This window comes from Struthio camelus, chromosome 5 (genome assembly GCF_040807025.1).
Source record: "Struthio camelus isolate bStrCam1 chromosome 5, bStrCam1.hap1, whole genome shotgun sequence".
Classification (NCBI taxonomy): Eukaryota; Metazoa; Chordata; class Aves; order Struthioniformes; family Struthionidae; genus Struthio; species Struthio camelus.
Window position 1 is genome coordinate 23,323,825 of NC_090946.1, and position 19,791 is coordinate 23,343,615.

The 19,791-nt window shown below is 42.5% G+C and overlaps 1 protein-coding gene across 12 annotated transcripts in view; it reads right to left on the reverse strand.

Moving 5' to 3' along the window:
- Window positions 1-937: 937 nt before the first annotated feature.
- The window catches only part of SCUBE2 (signal peptide, CUB domain and EGF like domain containing 2), a 47,294-nt gene continuing 28,440 nt past the window's right edge, over window positions 938-19,791 (reverse strand). For 8 of the 12 annotated variants that reach the window (XM_068945034.1, XM_068945032.1, XM_068945029.1 and 5 more), the window contains 6 exons: window positions 11,711-11,878; window positions 8,901-9,062; window positions 7,539-7,736; window positions 6,405-6,557; window positions 5,163-5,242; window positions 938-4,449 (listed from right to left, as the gene is read on the reverse strand). In XM_068945034.1, the coding sequence (XP_068801135.1) occupies window positions 4,297-4,449; window positions 5,163-5,242; window positions 6,405-6,557; window positions 7,539-7,736; window positions 8,901-9,062; window positions 11,711-11,878 (914 nt within the window). In that variant the 3' untranslated portion in view covers window positions 938-4,296. Of the gene's footprint in view, window positions 4,450-5,162; window positions 5,243-6,404; window positions 6,558-7,538; window positions 7,737-8,682; window positions 8,813-8,900; window positions 9,063-11,710; window positions 11,879-19,791 lie in introns of those variants that run through there. The other 4 variants (XR_011141367.1, XR_011141365.1, XR_011141366.1 and 1 more) reach the window with 3 other exon arrangements.

Here is a 19,791-nt window from a genome sequence, read left to right on the forward strand (position 1 = left end):
TATTTTCATCATTGCTCAGGGCGTTTCCCACTGACGAGCATAACATGTGTTGTGGAAAACAGAGCTCCACACTATGGAGTGAAAGTCTGCCCTGCAAGCAAAAGGACCATTCAAACTAATGGGCAGTAGCGAGACCCATTGTAGGACAATTTGGCTTCAGCAGTGCCTAGAAACAAGCTTACTTGTACCAGGCCTCGATTTGACTCAGGGGTTTTAGAAAGTACTTACGTGTGCAAGGCTGCTGCTGGAAGAGACAGACAAAGTTTGAGTGGAGCAGCATTAAAGGGAATGTAGGAAGTATTATGTACATTTTAGTTGTGACAGGTTTCATATTCAGCATCTACCATATTTACAGAATGTTATCTACATGCACGATGAAAAAGCATTTGCATTTCTAATTTAACTCAGAAATATTTGTGGACCACTATCCTTGCAGTCTGTTCCCAAGGATTATTGTAATACCATTCCTTCCTGCTTACTCACATTAGACCTCTTCTCATTCCTTGGATTTAAATAAGCTTCAGATCCTGCTCTCTATATTCCACTACTACTTATTTCCGTTATGCAAACATCCAAAGGTCCCAATCAGGATTTTGGCTCCTGCTCTTCTAGGAGTTCAGAAGATATAGCAAATTGATATTCCCTCTCCTGGAGGGTGTCAGCGCTCATGTCCCTCACTGCAGCCTAGCACGTGGCAGCATTCACAATATCAGGAAGAATATTTGAATAACACAGTTTTGGGCTGCAATTAGCCTGGAGTCATCATACTTTTTTGTATTTGTATTACATAACAAAATAACCTGGTAAGTAGATGTTCCCAGGATATAAAGTCGGTCTGATGTGAAGTAACTCGCAGCACAGCCCTTAATTTGGGCATGAAACTATTATTTAGCACAGTAAAGACAACTGAAAATATTACCCAATGTTCTCACGCAACTAAAAGGTCACTAGTTTATTTCTCTTATTATGAGTAACAGTCTGAAACATTTTACATTAATTTACAGTCATGAAAAAGATCCCTATGAGTATTTCACATAGGCACATTAAGTCATCCAGTTAATGCTAATTATTATTTCAAAAGTTAATCTTATATAAGGTTAAACATTTTTTGAATTATTTCTTGCCAAAAAAAATAAGATCAGTCTACAACCATGCAGAAAGTAGAAACACAAATTTCTAAGGCGCCACTACCATTGCTATGAAGTTACAGTACGAAGCATTACAACATTCTGCCATAGTTATCACTTCTTCCAACATTTAAGATGGTAAAAATTCCCTTTTCGCTTTTTACTGCACACACAACATTGACAGTAAAAGGGGAATTTTTATTCATAATGTTCATATCAAAGGTAACAAAAGAGCTTGCAAGGCATTTACTTTTTACCTACAAAAAAACATGGCTACGGAGCAAAAAGGATTATTCTTCAAGAAGTGGCAGGTTTTTCTGCTTTGCACACCCCAGTAACAACACTCCTCTCCTTCCACATGCCTGAAACTTCCACAGACAACAGCAAAAAAACCTCGTGCTCATGGGGCAACAGAGAAGCAAAGTTGAGATCTACCGTGCAGACCTAAGGGGAGGCCTTGGTCACAGAGGAGCCATGCAGAGCTGGAACATCAGTGTGCCTACAAGATGAGTGCAGTGCAAAAAATCCCGAGTGTGCTGATGAACAACATTTGGATGTTGTACAACTTTTTTCTCAAACTCTTGTTGAAACCAGTCAATCTAATTTGTGTGTCACTCAGCAACACAAAAAAGAGCCATTCAAACCTGTAGCCTTCTCGTGAGGGACTTCAGCAAGGAGCAGCTCACTTCCCTGGGGGAGTGCAGCCAAGCCACAGCAGAGCTGCTCCAGTGGGCTCAGCTAATGCACCCACAAGCAGCTCATCTGCTCACGCAGCACCCATGCACTCAGGGCAACTGCTGTGGCCTTTCACCCATGTCAAAGAGCTCTGGCACCATGCACAGGTGATTGTGGGTCACCGTGACTCACTGACACACTGCGTCTGGGGCAGGGAGCCATGGACAGGAGAGAGGCCAGGCCCTAAAGCCAGAAGGGAGGCTATCTTGAAACGCTTTGCTGGGAGCTCAGCACAGCAGCACACATTTCACTACAGACATCGCACACTTTTCCCACCGCCCTTTCTCTCATTTGGGCATCCCTTAGCCATTCCTCTCCCCAATCATACCGTCTCCTTCTAGATCACCCCTGTTGTCCCTCCCCACCCGGCACCAGGGCCCTGTTCATGCTGGAGCTCACCAGCCAGGGAAGCACAGGGACCCAAGTCCCCTCCCCTCCGTTCTGCTGATCTACCCCAGCCTCCCTCATGCCCCTAGCCTCATTAGCTGCTCCTTGCTGCAGGCCTGGCAGCCCGGTTCCTGCAGCGGATACCCCTCCCCGTGCCAGCAGGAACCCACAAGCAGTGCCTGAGCCAGAGCAGAAGCCCTGTCGCAGCCAGCTGGGACACACCTCTCTCTCTGGCACCAGCACAAGCAGCTCCTGTCCTTCACCTAGACCATGGCAGGTCCTTCTGAGCAGCACCACGGGGAACCCAGCATCCCAAGACCTGTCCCAAAAAGGTCTCCTCCCCATCACACCAAGAGCAAGATGCATCCCTTACTGCATGACAGGCTACACTTCTTTCATGCCACAGAACGGAGCTCCCTTGACGTGACAATGGAGTAAGGCTGCATTTGGTGGCATTCATTTGCTCCTAGCAACGTATGGAAGAGACTCAAACCCTAGTTCTGGATGGGAGTTTCATCTACTGTACTGCAAATGTGGTATTATTTGCATACAACAGTTAAATACCACATGCCAGTGCAATGAAACCCAAAGAGCTCTGATTGCAAACCCTAGAAAAGAGCAATCAGCCTGGCTGCACTGCAGAATTTCAGTACTTTTCCTAAAGGGGCCCACACAGGAAGTTTTGCACCCACTGTGTCACTCAGAGCACTGACAGTCACCTACTCGGAAAGAAACAGATTGTAAGTCCATCTCCAAGTGAGCAGGATCGAGCCTGTCTCCCTTCCAGACACAAGGCCCTGAAAGTACACCCCACTGCGGAAACAGTTTGCATTGCTAGAGGACAGTTTTGTAACATAACCGCAGGCAGAAAAGTGTTCAGACGACAAAAACATTGTGATCAACATGGTTGTCCCTTCAGGCCTTTTCAGAATAGCCTTCTCTCACATAAGAGAAACAGCCTGAGGAGAAGGCCTCAGATTCTGGGAACCAGAAACTGCTGTTTGCCCCAAAACTTCCTCTGTGGCCTCAGTTTGGTTAAGGAGTATCTCCACTCATCTACTCCTCTCCAGCAAGACAGGAAAAGCAGCCCTGATCTGCTCAACAAGGTCATTGCAAGGTCCTCAGACAAGATAAAGAATATAAAAATTGAGGCCCAACTAAGAACGTTATACAGATTTAAACTGTGATGTGCAAGAGCACAATCTATATGCAAAGTCTGCATTTAAAATGGGGCTTATGAGTTCAACTGCACATGCTCAGAAGACAGAATTTTATACTACTTTGAAGAGGCAATGCCTCATTTCTGTCCCAGGCCTATGTACAGGGAAAGAGCACTGAATCTGTTCCATTGCAGCATTTGCAGTCAGGCCAAAATGGAAGTATCCAGTGGGTCAGGGTCTGTTTTCCACTACTGTGATGCCCTACTTTCCTCCTGCTGTTATTCCTTTTAAACCAATGGGTCATCAGCATGGATATGAAGAAATACAGCATGATACAGACCCAGAGCATTCAAGCTGATATTCAACACTTCACTTATTCCTCCATGTGCCTCATACAACACACCGTTCAGAGAAAAATGACATCTTGTGCAATTCTTGGACTCACTGGTTTAGATTAAAAGCATTTCAATCGTTGCTCTGAATTTCCTGCATAGCAAAAGTTAAGAGAGACATCAATCTTGTCCTCACTTTCAGTGAGGGTGAACATGAATCCAGCTTTGTTGAAGTAATGTGCATTTATGGCAGCCCACTACTTAGCCTGTCTGTCTTCATTAGCTTTTAGAGTTACTGATGAAGCATCAGGGCAGAGCTCACACACCCATGAAGTATCCTGGGTACCCAAGAGGTATTATCTAGAAAGGAATCAAAATTCTGGTCATGAAAATATTTATATTAGCTGAAAAAGCCAAACTCCGCCAAGAATGGAGCTAGCTGGCAAGTTTCCCCAGAGTCTCTTCACCACTGAGTAAAACACAGAAAGCAGCCCCACCTACCACCAGCCCCGTGTGCATGCCCAGCGCTGGTTAGTACTTTAAGTTGGGCATCAACTATTTGTAAGGCCTCAAAAATCTGGAAACTTTAGAGCGCAGCAGCCGTATGAAGGATCTTGGGAACATCTCTCTTGATTCTTGGGCTGTGTACTTGAAGTAGTTCTGTGGATGCGCCAACACATCAAACAATGCTTTTATCAGCTTCTTATCCTAGAAAAAGGAAAGCAGATTTTCCAGCCATACCACAGAAGAGTTAGGGTAAGTATCAGCAAAGCTCAATGACCAGTCCACTCATAACAGATTATGAGCATTTTATTTTTCAAGTACTAATGTTTCAGGGGCTCTCAGATCAGTAGAGCAAGGTTAATGTTCAGGTCCCACAGAAAGTCAGCTTAGAGTCACACTGAACATTAGTGGTGCCAGGATTTTTTCCACTCCTCTTATGTTCAAGAATAGCAAAACTCAAAAAGCAGGGGCTGATATCTAGCAAAAGAAAGGTCTACTTGGGATGACAACCACTCAACTTGCCCATGCAACTGTCCCCTAACCCAGGGAGGAAAAGCCACTGCTAATCTATAGGCTACAATAGCAGCAGAGCTCTGCTCCAGGAGATCAAATCTCGTGTCCTTCAGTTTGCTCCACCAATTCCTTCCTGCACAGTCTATTTAAGGCCCAAGCCTTACTATAAAGGATTACACATGGTCCTAGTAGGTCTGACCCACCTTCGATCTCCCTAGACAAAGAGGCTGTTATCGACTGCCCTGCACAACTGGGGCATGTGCTGATTTAGCACTTTCCTGAAGTGGTAGCGTGTCTGCTGCGCTGAGGAACAAACAACCTGATACAGAGCAGGAGGCAACCTCACTGGCAAAAACTAGTGTCATTTACAATCAAAAGCAACATTTTCCATGGAAGAAATTTACCTTCAGTATTTCTTGATGATTTTCAGATGCATAAAGTCTGCCGTCCCGAACAATGTCTTCTATTAGCTCTTGGTAATCCTCTATTGAGAATGCACAAGAGAGTCATTTGCACGTTCATTTCACTTACATATTCAATATCTCCCTTGGTTACATATGTAAATCCTACCCCCAACAGAACCAGTGGTACTTGGCTCTCATTGTGGCAGTCAGAAAGTATTCCAAATGCTCTTCTGTAAATAAAGTGCAAACACTGTTTACTATGAGGCTGTAAAGCATACTCTGCTGAGCTGTTCATCATCAATCTGTCAAAGGCAAAAGAAATCATAAGGCACCTAAGATTGGAGCACATACTGTAACCACGTGGCCTGCTTCAATCCAACTGCACTACAAAAAAACTGGAGCTCTCCTATCTTTGTTTCAGTAGAGGAGGGAACTAGCTCTGAGGGTAGAAAGATAAACGCGTATGGTTAAGACGGCTCGTAGGGATAATGGAGCACTGGCCGGGATGTACAAAATGACCTGAAAATGGTGGGTCAAGGAAGCATTTTCACAAAAGTTTTATAGAAAAGATGGAATGCCTCATTCTGAAGGAGGCAGTTTTTGAGAGGTTTTACTCTGTAGACTCATCACTGCTTTGTAGAGCCTTTAAGGCACCTACAAATTTCCCAGAATCAGACATAACAGCCACCCCAATGCTGAGTTGCCTGACATTACAAGGGTCCAGAGCATCCAGAGCTGGTCACAGGGGAACTCTCAACACTCCCAGCCTGCAAAGCCCTGTGGGTGAGTGCCTCAAGGGGCCTGGCCTGAAAGGAGCACCCCCTGCTACCAGATGACAGCTGGTAGCAACTACACAATAAACCACAGCAGCACTTACCAGTGCCCCTGACTAGGAACACTCTGCCCCTGAAGTAACCCAGAATTAGGAAGGCATAAAAATACATAGTACACACTCAGGCTGCGAGTTCTGCACTTTGCCTTTGTGAGTGAGAGCCCAGAATCCCAGCTCTTTGTTTAAGTTTGTGGAAGACTGGAAATGTGATTGCACTTCAGAACTGCAGCACAATACAGAGACCCTTAAACTAGTTTTAAATGAAGACAGCTACTGGAAGCAGTCTAATAGTGACAGTACCAAGAGGGCTGGGTTACACCTTCTTAGCAGGGTCAAGAAGCCCACAAGGAATTGTGTGCTGCTGCAGCTGCACTCGTCCACATCACTCTCAGCTGCTCACATCCGCTTACCATCATATGTTACGTAAGGAACTTGGAATCCTTTGGCACTGTTCCCTTCATTCGACTTGAACTGGATCCACAGCTTCTTAGACCTCGAAGTGAAAGCTATAGGGCGTTCATAGGTTTGACAGGTTTCATACGTGGTCACAGAATTGGAAGAAGCTTTCAAAGAAAACACAATAGCCAGTTATCGGACAATACTTCATGGTAATCAACAATTAAAAAAATAAAAAGTCAAACTACCAAATCAAGAAATGCTTGCATGTTGGTAGGCATCATGCTGTGACAGTCAAATAAAAGCAGTTGCATATCTAGTTCTGCAAGCATGACTGCATTAGGAGTTTGCTCACAGTCTGAAATTGTATTGAGAGGAACAAATTCTGCCTTCAACACACTGGCATCTTCTTCTCCCAAGGCACTCAGCCAGCTTTCAATATCTGCAGTATGCTTCTGATCTCTCAATAGGACAACTCACACCCAATTGGTATTGTACAGCCCAAGGGGAGTTCCTAGAATGCCTTTTACACCTGTGAGTAACATATGTAGTAAACGTGAAAAAAGCATGCTCCAACCTGCACCCATATCCTGCTAGTGTTAAGAAAACCCTGTCCTTCATAACCAGGCAGGCCATCTATGGATGGCAGGCCAACAATGGATGACTTGTTGGTCCAAGAATATTTTCCTTTTTCACAAAAACGGTCTACTCCTTGAAGGATGTGCCTATAGTAGAAACTGAAGCTATATATTCACAGATGAAGCACCTGAAGGGAGTGGTTTGAAGTCCAGCAAGTATCTCCTCTTTCCTAACCCAGGCTAGAAAAGCTCAAGCTAACTAGTGATGAACTATGCGCAAAGCTATCTACCTCTTCTTAACAATGTTTCTCACAAAGTTCACTGACACATCATAGCCTTGCACCCTTGATTCACTTGAACCCATGGAGAAGCTCTGCAAAATAAGATTTCTCAATTTGTCATTTAAAGAAATCAGCTGTCCTACCCTTCAGAGCTCTAGTCTTAAGTACAGGACAGCTGCGCTATGCTTAGTTTAGCTAACAACGTTAGGGCTAACAACAATGCATAGAAGCAGCCTGTATTGCACATCGAGATAGATACCATATGCCTCAGTAAATATTTCAGACTTACAGCTTTTTCGCATCACCAGGTAGTCTCCACACTCATCTTCTATTGGCAGAAATATTTCTGGAACCACAATCAGAATACGGCGCTTTGGTGGTGGGTTAATATTCCAAGTACACTCTGCATTCGCAGGATAGTCCCCTGGATAGTTTGGTGATTCGATATATCCAGTGTAGTCTCCCAGTTCACCTCCACACTGCCTGTCTGAAAAAGCAATACAGCATGCAGGACCAGGCAGAGCGAGATCTTCCTACAGCTCTCTCTGCAGTCGCTGGCTTACAGGCACACACGCTTTGCTGCCTGCATCTGATGCAGCTACAGCTCTCTCTGCCAGCTTTGCTTCACACTACCGCTTGCTTCTGCCTTTGTGGTTTAATCAGTGTTGAGAAATAAAATATAGACTAATTCCTGCTAAAGAACAAGAGCTGCTAATTACCAACCCATAGCCAAGCAGCAGGACGGTTGTAAGAGGACATAAAAATGGTCAAGTGAGGATGCTCCTCTTGTTTGTACCAGACAGAATATTTTATAGAAGTATCCGCCAAAGTCTAACTGGAATCTGCTCTGCTCTGCTCAGGTGCTATGTCTGCAGCAACGCAAACAGGGAAGAGGCCAGGCCTTCCCTTTGCACACATCAGCACCCCAGCATGGATACAAGGCCATAACCTTCACTAGGAGATGGTGAGCCCCAGTGCAGGATGCTTTGCGCATACTCCCCAACTTGGCATGGTCATAACCGTACCGTCTGGGTACTGCAGAACCATAACATGGATGTGTGAGTATGACATGTCCAGGGAGCAGGGCTTTCAAGTGAGAGACACGCAGTACCCAGAACCATGTTTATATATATACGTATGTATGTATACATGTGTGTGTGTATATACAAGTAACTCCAGAGTTACTCCAGTGTCTCCTCTCCCTGCTCTGTTTTCTCTTCTTTAATTTACCCTTGACTTCTCAAACTACAGCTACCATAATGTAGAACAGAGGCTCTCTTTGTAATTGCTTCTTTCAGAGGTTTTTTATTAAGTAAAAATGCTTACTAGAGCTAAGTAGATTTTGTGAGCTAACTTCCATTCCGGGAGAAAAGGTTTAATAGCAAGACCCAGAGTGACCCAGCACCCAATGGCAAGACACAATCATCACTTACCTTAAGAAGAATGGTGGAACCATTCTGCAGAAGTGGTCTCCCATGGACCTCAGTAAGTCACGTGAGATGCAGGTAGGCAGCAAAAGAGGGGCAACACCACTGCCTTCTCTCCAAGCTCCCTGGAGCAAAGCTAAATTTTGCTCTTAAGGTCACTCTGGATATTAATGACCCAGCCTTTTCATTTGTAACAGACTGTCAAAGCGTCTTGCTATACTTACTTTTGCATTGTGTTATATTTGTTGACCCATCAAAATCAGTAGTGGTGTTTCCAGGGCATGAAATACAGTAATTTTGTCCAAACTCAGGCTGGTACGTCCCAACTACACAGCGAATACACCGATGAGTTGTAGTATTATAAAAATGGCCAGGTGAACACTGAACTGGAAGGTATTTTAAAAGGCAGCATAGTTTAAAAAGTGGCAGTAGCACATCAGAATGTAATTTTTATGCATTTTTATAGAGCACGTTCTAATTTCAATGCCTGCAATGCTATATCCATGAACTACTAAGATGATAAAACAGAATTAACTGAAAAGACTTCAGTTCACCAAATCACTTTGTCCAAGTTCAAAAACCCCAAATGTAGTTTTACAGAGCAATGTGTGGAAGCAGTAATAAAAGATAAGATGGAGTGAGAAGTCTGGCATGATTTTGGTAGCAGGGCATAGACCTGAAGAGTATGTTATCAAATGTTTGACGTGGAAGATGAGCTTTTTGTGCAAATACTAACTAAATCTTTCTGTCTTGCCAGGTTACACTGAGCAGCAGGTGTAGTGCTGCTGCATCCTAGGAGATCCCTGTGATCAGTTCACCACAAGCAGAGGGGAAAGGGTTTGGCCCTCTGCAATTTGTACATTGTACCAATACTAGTGACTAAACAAGTATTTTGCCTTCTTCTCTCATGATCACACACTGTCTTACAACAACATGCAATGACTCATGGTACAGTCACCTTCACCATATCTGCTGCTACTTTATTTCATCATGTCACCCAAATTACCAGGACACATAAGCTATAACCTTCTCAGGGGTTGCTGAGGGTACCTCCTGCGTCAAAGCCAGCCCCAACTCTGACATACAAAACCTTTCATAAACATAACAAATTCTACGGAAGATTTAGACATAAGACAGACGGACAAACGGGAAAAAAAATTTTCCTTTCTAGCAGACTTGCAACTTCTTGTTCCAGCTCACTGGAATGCAGACAGGAAGATTTTCTTCTCTCATTCTTTCTTCTCTCTCTTCTCTCAACAGCTTTGCTTACATCTCTAATATGATTGTTTTCATATGATTTTGCTTAGCTGTTCTGCCTCTGCATCTATGTCCATCATCATCTGTACTGAAACCTGACAGAAAGCAGTCAACAGCATAGGCCATAGATTATCTTTGCTCTTACCTCCATCTCCACCTCTTTGCCCTTTTTAATTTGTGGGATTGAAAAATCTTTTCCTATTTCTTTTCCTTCACTTGGCAAATTTACCTCTCTCAGCTTGACTTTAAAATAATTCTCCACCTGGCCTTTCAGATGTATGCACAGCCTTTCTGTGCTGCACGGTCCCTTTTTCTGTTCCTTTTAGTCTTTGCTTGCTCCTAAATAATCTTTTCCTTGTTCAGCTTTTTATTCAGCTAGCTCAATATGAAGCACTTCCCTACATGTTTTTTTCTCCTTCCAAATGCTTCAGACACATGTTCCAAAAAGTTCTTGCACCTGTGATTTAAACAGATTCAGTGTCTCATGTGGCCTCTTCCACATGCAAGTCCCTGGGGGCTCTTCATTCCAGATGATATAAAAATTCCTTTAATCTTTACTGTAACTCAGAAACTGAGTCTCATTTACAGACCTGCTTTTGTTTACCTGTTGTGTTAAATAAATATGAAATCAGCTCCTCTTATCTTGATCCAAGTTGTTTTTTCGTATGTGTTTTTTTTTTTTTTTTTTTTACTATTTTTAACTGTTCTTACTTTGCAAAATTGAGTATGAAACAGCAGCGTTTGTGGATTCAGTGATTCTTCATTGAAGAAATCTGTTAACTCTCACATTATTACCAGAAGCATTGTTCTTCAACCATACTGCAAGATTCTTCTATTACGTTGCAATTCTCAATATGCTCAACAGTATACATAACTTAACTGATACCAGAGGGGTCTGTTAAGCTAAACTAGCACCAAATATTTGTATCAGGACCTTATTTCTGTCCCTTATTTCTAGTCTATTCCAAAAGATTTTCTATTTCCTCTTTTTATTCATGGTGATTTTGATACAAGTGATGGTCTTCTACCTATGCCTTAAGATACTAGGCAATTATAACAGTTAACGTCTCATCTTTCTCTATGGACACGTATTTTTATCAGCATTTTCAAAGACAACTTTATAGCTATCTTTCAGTTTTTTAGATTTTAGATGACTAAAATACTAACAAGATATCTTTCCATTTTGAAAGATATGATCCCACCTGATTTTCACTCTTGTAAGTCAAACTTTGAGAGTTAATTGCATGGCAGCTCCATTGTGGTCAAGTTCGGAGGGCTCTGTGAGGTCCTGCAGAGTTAACCTGAATGCTGGCTCTTCATATGTCTCCCAAGGCATCCAAGCCAGTTTCTCATTATGAACATGAAGAAACCATTTTCTTACTTATCCCCTAGGTCTGCAGTTTCCTCCTTCACATTTTGAAGCAGGCTGCTGTGCTCAAAACCAAAATGGAAATAAGGCATAGAGCTGTTGATTTTCCCCTGAGACTTATTTCTTTTCCTTCCAGAGTTCCTTGCTGTAACTTTTCACAGATCCAAGACTTCACCAACCAACTTCCACCTGTCTCCCAGTGCCGCCTCTAGTCTTGTATAAAAATCACTTATGAAAAGACTTGAGGCTCTACTGAGTTTCCTTGCAGTCAGGCCAGGGCAGCCAACCACAAGAAGCTTGGCAGCAGAGATCCTTGAAAGGAGAAGCACCCTTCTTGCAATGCCCCATTTGTAGCCAAAGCCATAGCTTTGCCTCAAAGCAGTGCAGCCCATCATATCTTGATCTTACCTTTGGTCTCGCATTCCTGAAACAAGGATGCACTGCTGTATCTTGTTGTTAGACCTCCTCCACAGGGAAAGCAGGATACCCGCCCAGCTTCAGGCTGGTATGTTCCAAGGGGGCATGGCAGACAAGGTTTGAAGCCATCAGGGGAATATTCACCTGGTGAGCACTGATCTAGAGGAGGAAGAACACACTTGCCTCAACCTGTACGTTAGGGATGAAGGATGTTAGTGAGCCTGCACAGGACCTGCAACTCCACAATGTAACTGCTCTCCTCTTAACTGGGCAAGTGGGGGCCTGGGGTTCAGAACCAAGTGCAAGGAATATATAGGACTTGGTACATACACTGTACCCTGTAAAATTGAAATGTACATTGGTAACTTCTGGTGCTGGTGAACTTCTCTGTGAACTGCTATGGATTTCATGCTTTGTTGCAAAGCTGTCACACCAGGCCTGCCCAGTAATCTCTGTTAATCTGTATGGTGTGATCAGATAGTGCTTATCTCCTCTTTCTAGGTAAAGAGCTCTTGGACCTCTCCAAAACGAAATAATTTAGCACTGAAACAGAGCTACCAAAAATGTACTTCCAGATTTCTAAAAGTATTTTTAATATTAATGATTGTTGGAATATCATACCTCAAAAAAAAACAATGTTGCTGAATTGCATGAAAACCTCAAGCACAATAAAGACTTGTGCAAACTTACTAATCTAAACATAACGCATGCCTCAAAGACTTTAAATTCCTCTGGTACTGGATCTTAGATATGATTATCTGTGCCCTAAATTGCTGTTTTCTGTATAGTATGTAGAGACCGTTAACCTAATCAGACTGATTTTATTTAAATACACACTCCAATATTACGTAAAAATCCCAGGAATATGTATGGGTGCCTCAAAAAATTCTGCTTTTCAAACTTTTCACAAAACAACTAATTTTCATGCCGATACTCAATAATTACCCTGCTGTAGAAGGCACAAAATACTGTTGCAGTTGTTGAGCTGTGCTGAAAAACCCTGCCCTTTTAAAGAGCTGTTACAATAATAAACTGTTAGTTTTAGTTTATAGCTCCACTAAATCACTCACTGAATAGCTGTTTTGTTAGCAAGTTAAATTGGCCTTGGCTTCATTTCAGGATATATGACTAACAACAAGCATGCATTAACTACCGGTCATGATCAATGATGAAGAATTTCGTTTATGGCTGATACACTTGGTCGAATAGTGAGCACTCTTCTTTAGCTTAAAAATAAAATACAGCAGGTTAAGCAATGCTCTGTAGATCATCAACGAAAGCTAGCGAGGAAAATGACCATCTTAGCTCTCGGTTCTGACTTTTCCATCATATATCACTTCTGCTCTCGTAAGGACACACGTTCATTTGCTCCCAAGCTTTTCAATCCTTTCTTATTTTATAAACATTCCTACAGAACCCTCACCTCTGTACTCTCTGTGCAACTCAACAAACATGAATGAATTAAGGCTTTCATTGCAACACTCCTAATAAGGTAAGGAAAGAGCAATATTTTCATTTCAGTGAGAAGGAAAGACACCAAGGTTAGTAAAGATGATTCTGAGAAGTATCTACTGACTTTAGGAACCCAGAGTTAGTGAGAAGCCCAGTGCTAGTCTCTTTTCCCCAAAAACTCTATGGGTATATGGCTATATGGCCAAGGAAAGCTCTGAGTGGCCTCACTAGAGGCTATCTGCCCTCTGCTACCTCCTCGTAAACTGCCTTCTGCCTTCCTTCTAATCACACTTCAGGCTTGGGATCTTTGGTGTGTCTTTTAAAAAAAAAAAACAGAAACAAAAAAAAAAACGTAACTTTACGTTGACACACATAAAAACACAAGTACCACCTTAAACTGTACTTCAGGTTTCCTGAACATGCTCAGAGTGCAGCATAACAGTAGGTTAGTTCACAGAGCTCAACAGGAACCTGTCCTGCATCCCAGGCAGGAACCAAATCCACTCCTTACATAGAAATGTCACTTTTGAGAACCTATCCTATCAGATCTCTCCTTCTTGACTATTTTACCATCTGCACATCACCTACTTTGAAATGTTATGCTATAAAATTATAGAGCTCCCTGTGGAAGAAAACTGAGTCGATCTAAATATTGCAGAATTATTTAGCAAAATGACTAATTTTTGGAAATCTGCACTCTGGAGGTAAATTTATGCAGCTCTCCTCTGGCATCACTGAGATCCCAAACCTGTGGCTTCCATACACATGTTGCACAACCGATTACTGAAAGCAAGTGAAAGAAGGTGCAGAAGCATCAGGTGGGCTGTTTCTGTGCCTTACCTCCACATTCAGACACACTGTGAGCTCCAGCTAATTTTTGGCTTCCAGGATTTTGAGGACTGGGGTCACAAGTCATTTGTCCTTCCTCATCCTGGTCAATTCTATTAGGGCATAAAACACAGCTTTCTTGTTCCCCATCATAGCATATTCCCACACTGCAGCTAACTAACAACAAGAAAAAATATCAGCTCATCACCATTTTGTGTCTATGGGATCAAAGCCAAATTAGATGGCAGCAGCTAAACTACTAGACAAATTATGAGGTGATACAAAGACTAGATTTACAACAGTATTAGAGCTGATCAAATACCAGGACTTCTGCTATTTGGGGGTTTGTGCACAACTGAAAGACTGCTGGAATTTTGTTTCAGCTTTATTCAGGGTTAATCTGTGGCCTATTAAGCTGCTACCATATCGCAAGGGAGGTACACTTCAACTGTTTCAGGCCCCATTTCCCTCCCATCCTTTACCTGTACAGGGCACCCAGGGATGCACTGTGTCAGTTCTGCTGGGGGCATGGTAGGGTATGACATTGGCCATGCTCACAGAACAAATACAAAGCTGTGACATATTATAATATAACTGCAGCAGCTAAAGGCAGAAACTAAAAATCAGCCTGAGTCAAAGCAAAAAGTTCCCATTTGATCGGAACCAATCAACCTCAGTATTTCATTTTGATTTTCCTAAAAGGTGGCAACAACAAAAGGTAAAAAGTGTCCAACTAGCTACTCTCCAATGCAATATGCAAAACCAGCTGACAAAAGCTGCGTACAGCGTGGCGGTTACAGTTTTGAAAGAGCTTAAAGAGAGAAAAGCTCATCAGTCAAGGATTAAGCGGAAGGAGAGAAGACAGACTGGCCCAACATGGAGACAAAGCCAAATAATGACTACCCGGCTGTTTCAGTAGGAAATAATGCTTAAAACCAGGAATCTATGTTTGGGCAATGGCAGCTTGCCTGAGACAAACTGGACTGACAGGGGAATCCAGCTGGATGAGCAATGGGCTCTTCTGTGCTTCCATGGGGCTTTGGCTAATAGGATGCCACCACCCTCGCAAGCAGAGGTCAGCTGCTCTTTGCTTAGAAATCAGTTCACATCATTACCAGAGCCCTGCAGTGACAGAGCAGCCTTCCAAGGCAAGCTGGGTGAAGGAAACACTAGCTGCCTTTACAGCAGAGGTTACTAGTTTATTAAATGGATTATGTGGTATGGTGCCTGCAATTGCAGAGACCTGACCCAGATGGAATAGGCCTATGAGAATACTCGACACACATTCATACCTGATATTACTAACTGCAGTAATGGCCCTGACTCACAAGGGTATTAAGTGCCCATGCTCTATTTGAAAATAATGAGAACTGAAAAAAAGCAAGCAACTCTAGATTAAGTCCTATAAAGGTAAAATATATGAAATACAAGGACTGGGAAAATTAAGTTTTAAATTTTGGACTCCGTAATGCAAAAAATGCACAATCCTGTCTTTTTCCCATCATGACTTTTGAGGTATGCCAAACACTTCAAGCCTTAATAGATCTTATGTACCTATGAGAAAAGAGGCTAATACCTCCAGATAAAGATATAGCTATTTATGTCTGAAAAATACCATTATTCAATGTAAATATTAAAATTACTCCAAGTGATGCCTAAGCCTTAATGCTTCAAGCTCTTAAACACACCAGTTTCTCTACATGACTACATAAAACCAAGCTTTTATAAGTGGTACAAGTGTCCACACAGCCTGATCTGCAAACACGTTCCCTGTGGATTGCTCCTAATTCCTTCCCATCTTCAACCTAGAGATGTTCCAAACACCTCATCTAACCCCACTCAAGTACAAAGCAGAGGCAATGAGGAAAGCATGTTTAGAAACTCATAGCACTTACCAGGGCCCAATTTACCATAACAAACAGATATAATTGGCATTAGGCTCAATTATAGTAACATTCATTACAGAGACAGTACATCAACACAGAAATCATCCCACGGAAATCCATAGGACTGTGCATGGAATTAGGATGACACAAATGAGTCCTCTCTTAAGAGAACAAAAACCAAAGAACCCCCCTCTAAGGCAGATTAAAATTCTTCTTGTCAGAGCATTTGTTTAAATGAAGCTAAAAAGTCTATGAGCCTCATTTCACAAAACTAGAAGCTGCATAGTCCCTCCTGACACATGGGAAATGCCCACTTTGAAACAAGAGCTAAAGATTTGCAAACAACGTTAAATCAGAATTCCACTGATGGGCTTTGCTCTTTTTCAGCAACCTGCTTGTTTTTCTCCAAATGAACAAAAGAATCAATTGCCTCCAGTACACTTCATTTCTGCAGCCACTGTCTTTGTCTTCAATGCCCATTAAAACCCCAGTCTTGAATCTCATGCAGCTGTTTTAGAGAGAAAGAGAGAGACAGAGAGGGAGGGAGAGAAAAGTGAAAGCTTTTCTGATGCAAAAACAAGAAAGAAAATAAAGGGGGAAAAAAAGAAAGAGAGAGGCCCACAGGGAACCAGGATTAATAGTTACAAAGACATTTAAAGGCTCTTCCCCTCTTTTCAACACATTAGTCTTTGAGCGTTTGTGCCTATAGACAAATGCTGTAGTACTCACTGGCTAAGAAGGTGAACCTCATAAAGGAGGTCATGATCCACCATCTCGCCATTTTCCTAAGAACTATGCCTCGACTCTATAAGCAAAATCACAAACAACTGATGCAAATTGATACTGAGACGGCATCCTTGAAGTTATTGTTTTTTAGCAGTTCACATACTTAGGTCACATGGGATAGTGATGTTTCTTAAGGATTTATGTCTTAAATTATGACTGTGAGAGCAAGCAGGTGAGAATAGTGAAGTCTCTGCTGTTTGATAACTTACTTCTTTATTTCTTCTTGTCAGTTTTATAAAAGGTTAAAAAATAAATGCAACTTATGGTTCTCTGTTGTGTGAAAACACAACTACAAATTGCAACAACTGCAAAGACAGACAGTATTTTGTTTTTCCTCTACAAGCCTCTTTTTCACGCTTTTATAATGCCGGTATCGTACCACATCCAAACTTTAACAACCATTTTGTATGAAAAGTTAATATTTTGTTTGCATCCTCTAAACTAAGGGGACAAAATTGCTGAGTGCTGAGCAATGAAACGCAGCAACACCTCCCACACAAAGTAAAGCTGCTCAACCTGTACTTCAGAGCAGTGCCTTTGCCTGTGCTGATCATGCTTGCTGTTCTCTGCAGTGGCTAAGCCCTCTGGATGAAACCGTCTGTGACTACAGTGGATCAAGGGCATTCTTACATGTCCTTCCACACGGTGAGAAGACCAGGAAATGGTATTTTTCTTTGCCTTGCTTCCATCACTAAAAGTATTCATGCATCCAACACAGAAAATACCAAACAAAACTTTCAGCTACATGGGATGTGACCAATGTAATCATAGTATCTGAAGCAATGGGAAAAGCAGTTAAATTGCTTGGCTGCTTCTCTCTCAGTGGAAAACACTTGGGGGCAAAAGGGCCTCGAAGGATATCAACTTCATCTCTTTCAGTATGGCTGTTCCTAGTAAACCAAATTCCAATAAGAAATTGCCAGTATTTAAACAGTTTGGTTTTTGGTTGTGAAACCTGTCTAAAATCTAGCTCATGCTCTAGAACCAGTAATTGTAGCCAAGTTAGCGGATGTAACTGCATTCTTCGATAGACAAGGCTATCGCTCTCCAAGACAAATCTCCACCTTTCAGAGAGGCGTTTAGGATTTCCTGAATCCCTGGAGGCTTCAGCCTTGAAGCACTCTCAGTCAAAACTGAGTCAAAATATGTTTTTTAGTGCAAGATTTATTTTAGTGTGGGAGAATCACCTTCCTTCTACGACAGTCCAACTCTGAAAAGGTTGATGAAGGTTCCATTTTACTATACGTATTTCCTGTGACATACATTAATAGAGACCTACTGCCAACTGTTCCTTGGAAGCCATTCACAGGACTTTATGGAATTAACTAACATGAGCCAGTGCTATATATCCTTACTCATTAGTACAGCACTCTGATGTGACAAGGTAGATAAGTGTAATCAGAATACTTGGACCTCAAAAACATCAGAAGTCCCAGACAGAACTGTATGTTAAACAGCAAGCTTGAAATAAAATATGTCATTCTTTGGAATCAACAGCGACTTCCCTTTTACCATCAACAGCTGTTTAAAGAACACTCAACATACCAATTCTGGAGTCCAATTCTGGGCTCCCCAGTCCAAGAGAGACATGGCACTCCTGGAGAGAGTCCAGCGGAGGGCTCCTAAGGTGATTAGAGGGCTGGAGCACCTCTCCTATGAACAAAGGCTGCGAGAGCTGGGCCTGTTCAGCCTGGAGAAGAGAAGACTGAGAGGCGATCTCATCAACGTGTACAAGTATCTGAAGGGGGAGTGTCAAGAGGATGAGGCCAGCCTCTTCTCCGTGGTGCCCAGCAACAGGACAAGAGGCAACGGGCACAAACTGAACCACAGGAAGTTCCATCTGAACCTGAGAAAAAAACTTCTTTACTGTGAGGGTGACAGAGCACTGGCACAGGTTGCCCAGAGAGGTGGTGGAGTCTCCTTCGCTGGAGATATTCAAAATCCGTCTGGATGTGATCCTGGGCAATATGCTCTAGGTGACTCTGCTTGAACAGGGAGGTTGGACTAGATGATCTCCAGAGGTCCCTTCCAACCTCAACCGTTCTGTGATTCTGTGATACCCAGGCAACTATTTGGCACATTCAGAAAGATGAACTACCTTGGAAATCTTGCCTAATCCATTCCTAGTGCCTTTCTGCAACTTTTATTCTGCACTGTGTCCCACTGCAGACAGTATGAGTTAAAACATCAAAGTCAGGAAAAGTACTACCTCACCAAAACTGGGAGACCAAATGCAGTTTAGCTTAGTGCTGCAATGGCAGGCCAATTACCTAAGAAAAAAGTCGCTGGAACAGGAGCTGGACTTTTCCTCTTCCATAGATGAATCTAATGTTTCAGGCAACGCGCTGCCAAGAGGAATCTGTCACAGGAAGAGGACCAGTACAGTACTGTCTGAATCAATAAAGCTGTATCTGACCTTGTCAGATTCCAAGTATTTTGTTTTAAAAAAAAAATATTTGAAAAAAGTGAACTGAATCCTGTACTTTTCTCACTATCTGCATCATAGAAGACTTGCAAGACCCTAAAATTACTTTGTTCCCTCACTGCTTCCTGCTCCTCAGATCAGACTAGGCAAAATCCTTTTGCCAAAGTTCTCTGCCAGTCCTGAGATCACATTGACCAACCACACTGAATCCATCTGCTGACCTGATATCTCTTGCTATAGTCATCTTCTCCCTAGAATCATAAGCATAAGCATGTCTAGATAAACAGGGGGTCAATCCTGTCCAAAGTGCTCAGCAGCTCTGGAAAACAATCAGATTCAACAAACAAACAATAAACTTACTCTCCCACCCATATGCTTGAGCTAGCTTCTTCCTCTTCTTCCACTCTATTCCCATTCTATTCTCTTCTTCCCACTCTATTTCTTAGCTACTTCAAACTGACAATAAGAGCAGCAGCAGCCGCCGCTGCCACTTCGTGCTGCCTTTACCATAAATGCTGGAACAGTTCTCCTAAGAAAATGAGGCTTATGCGATAACACTGCCTGTGTATGCACTTTATGCCTCCTCAGCAACTAGTGAACTTTTTGTCCAGCAAACAAGTGAACTTCCAGCACTTTGGTGAAGAAGGCAGAGAGGTTTCAAAGATACTAAATTTCTATAAGTTTAATCAAAATAT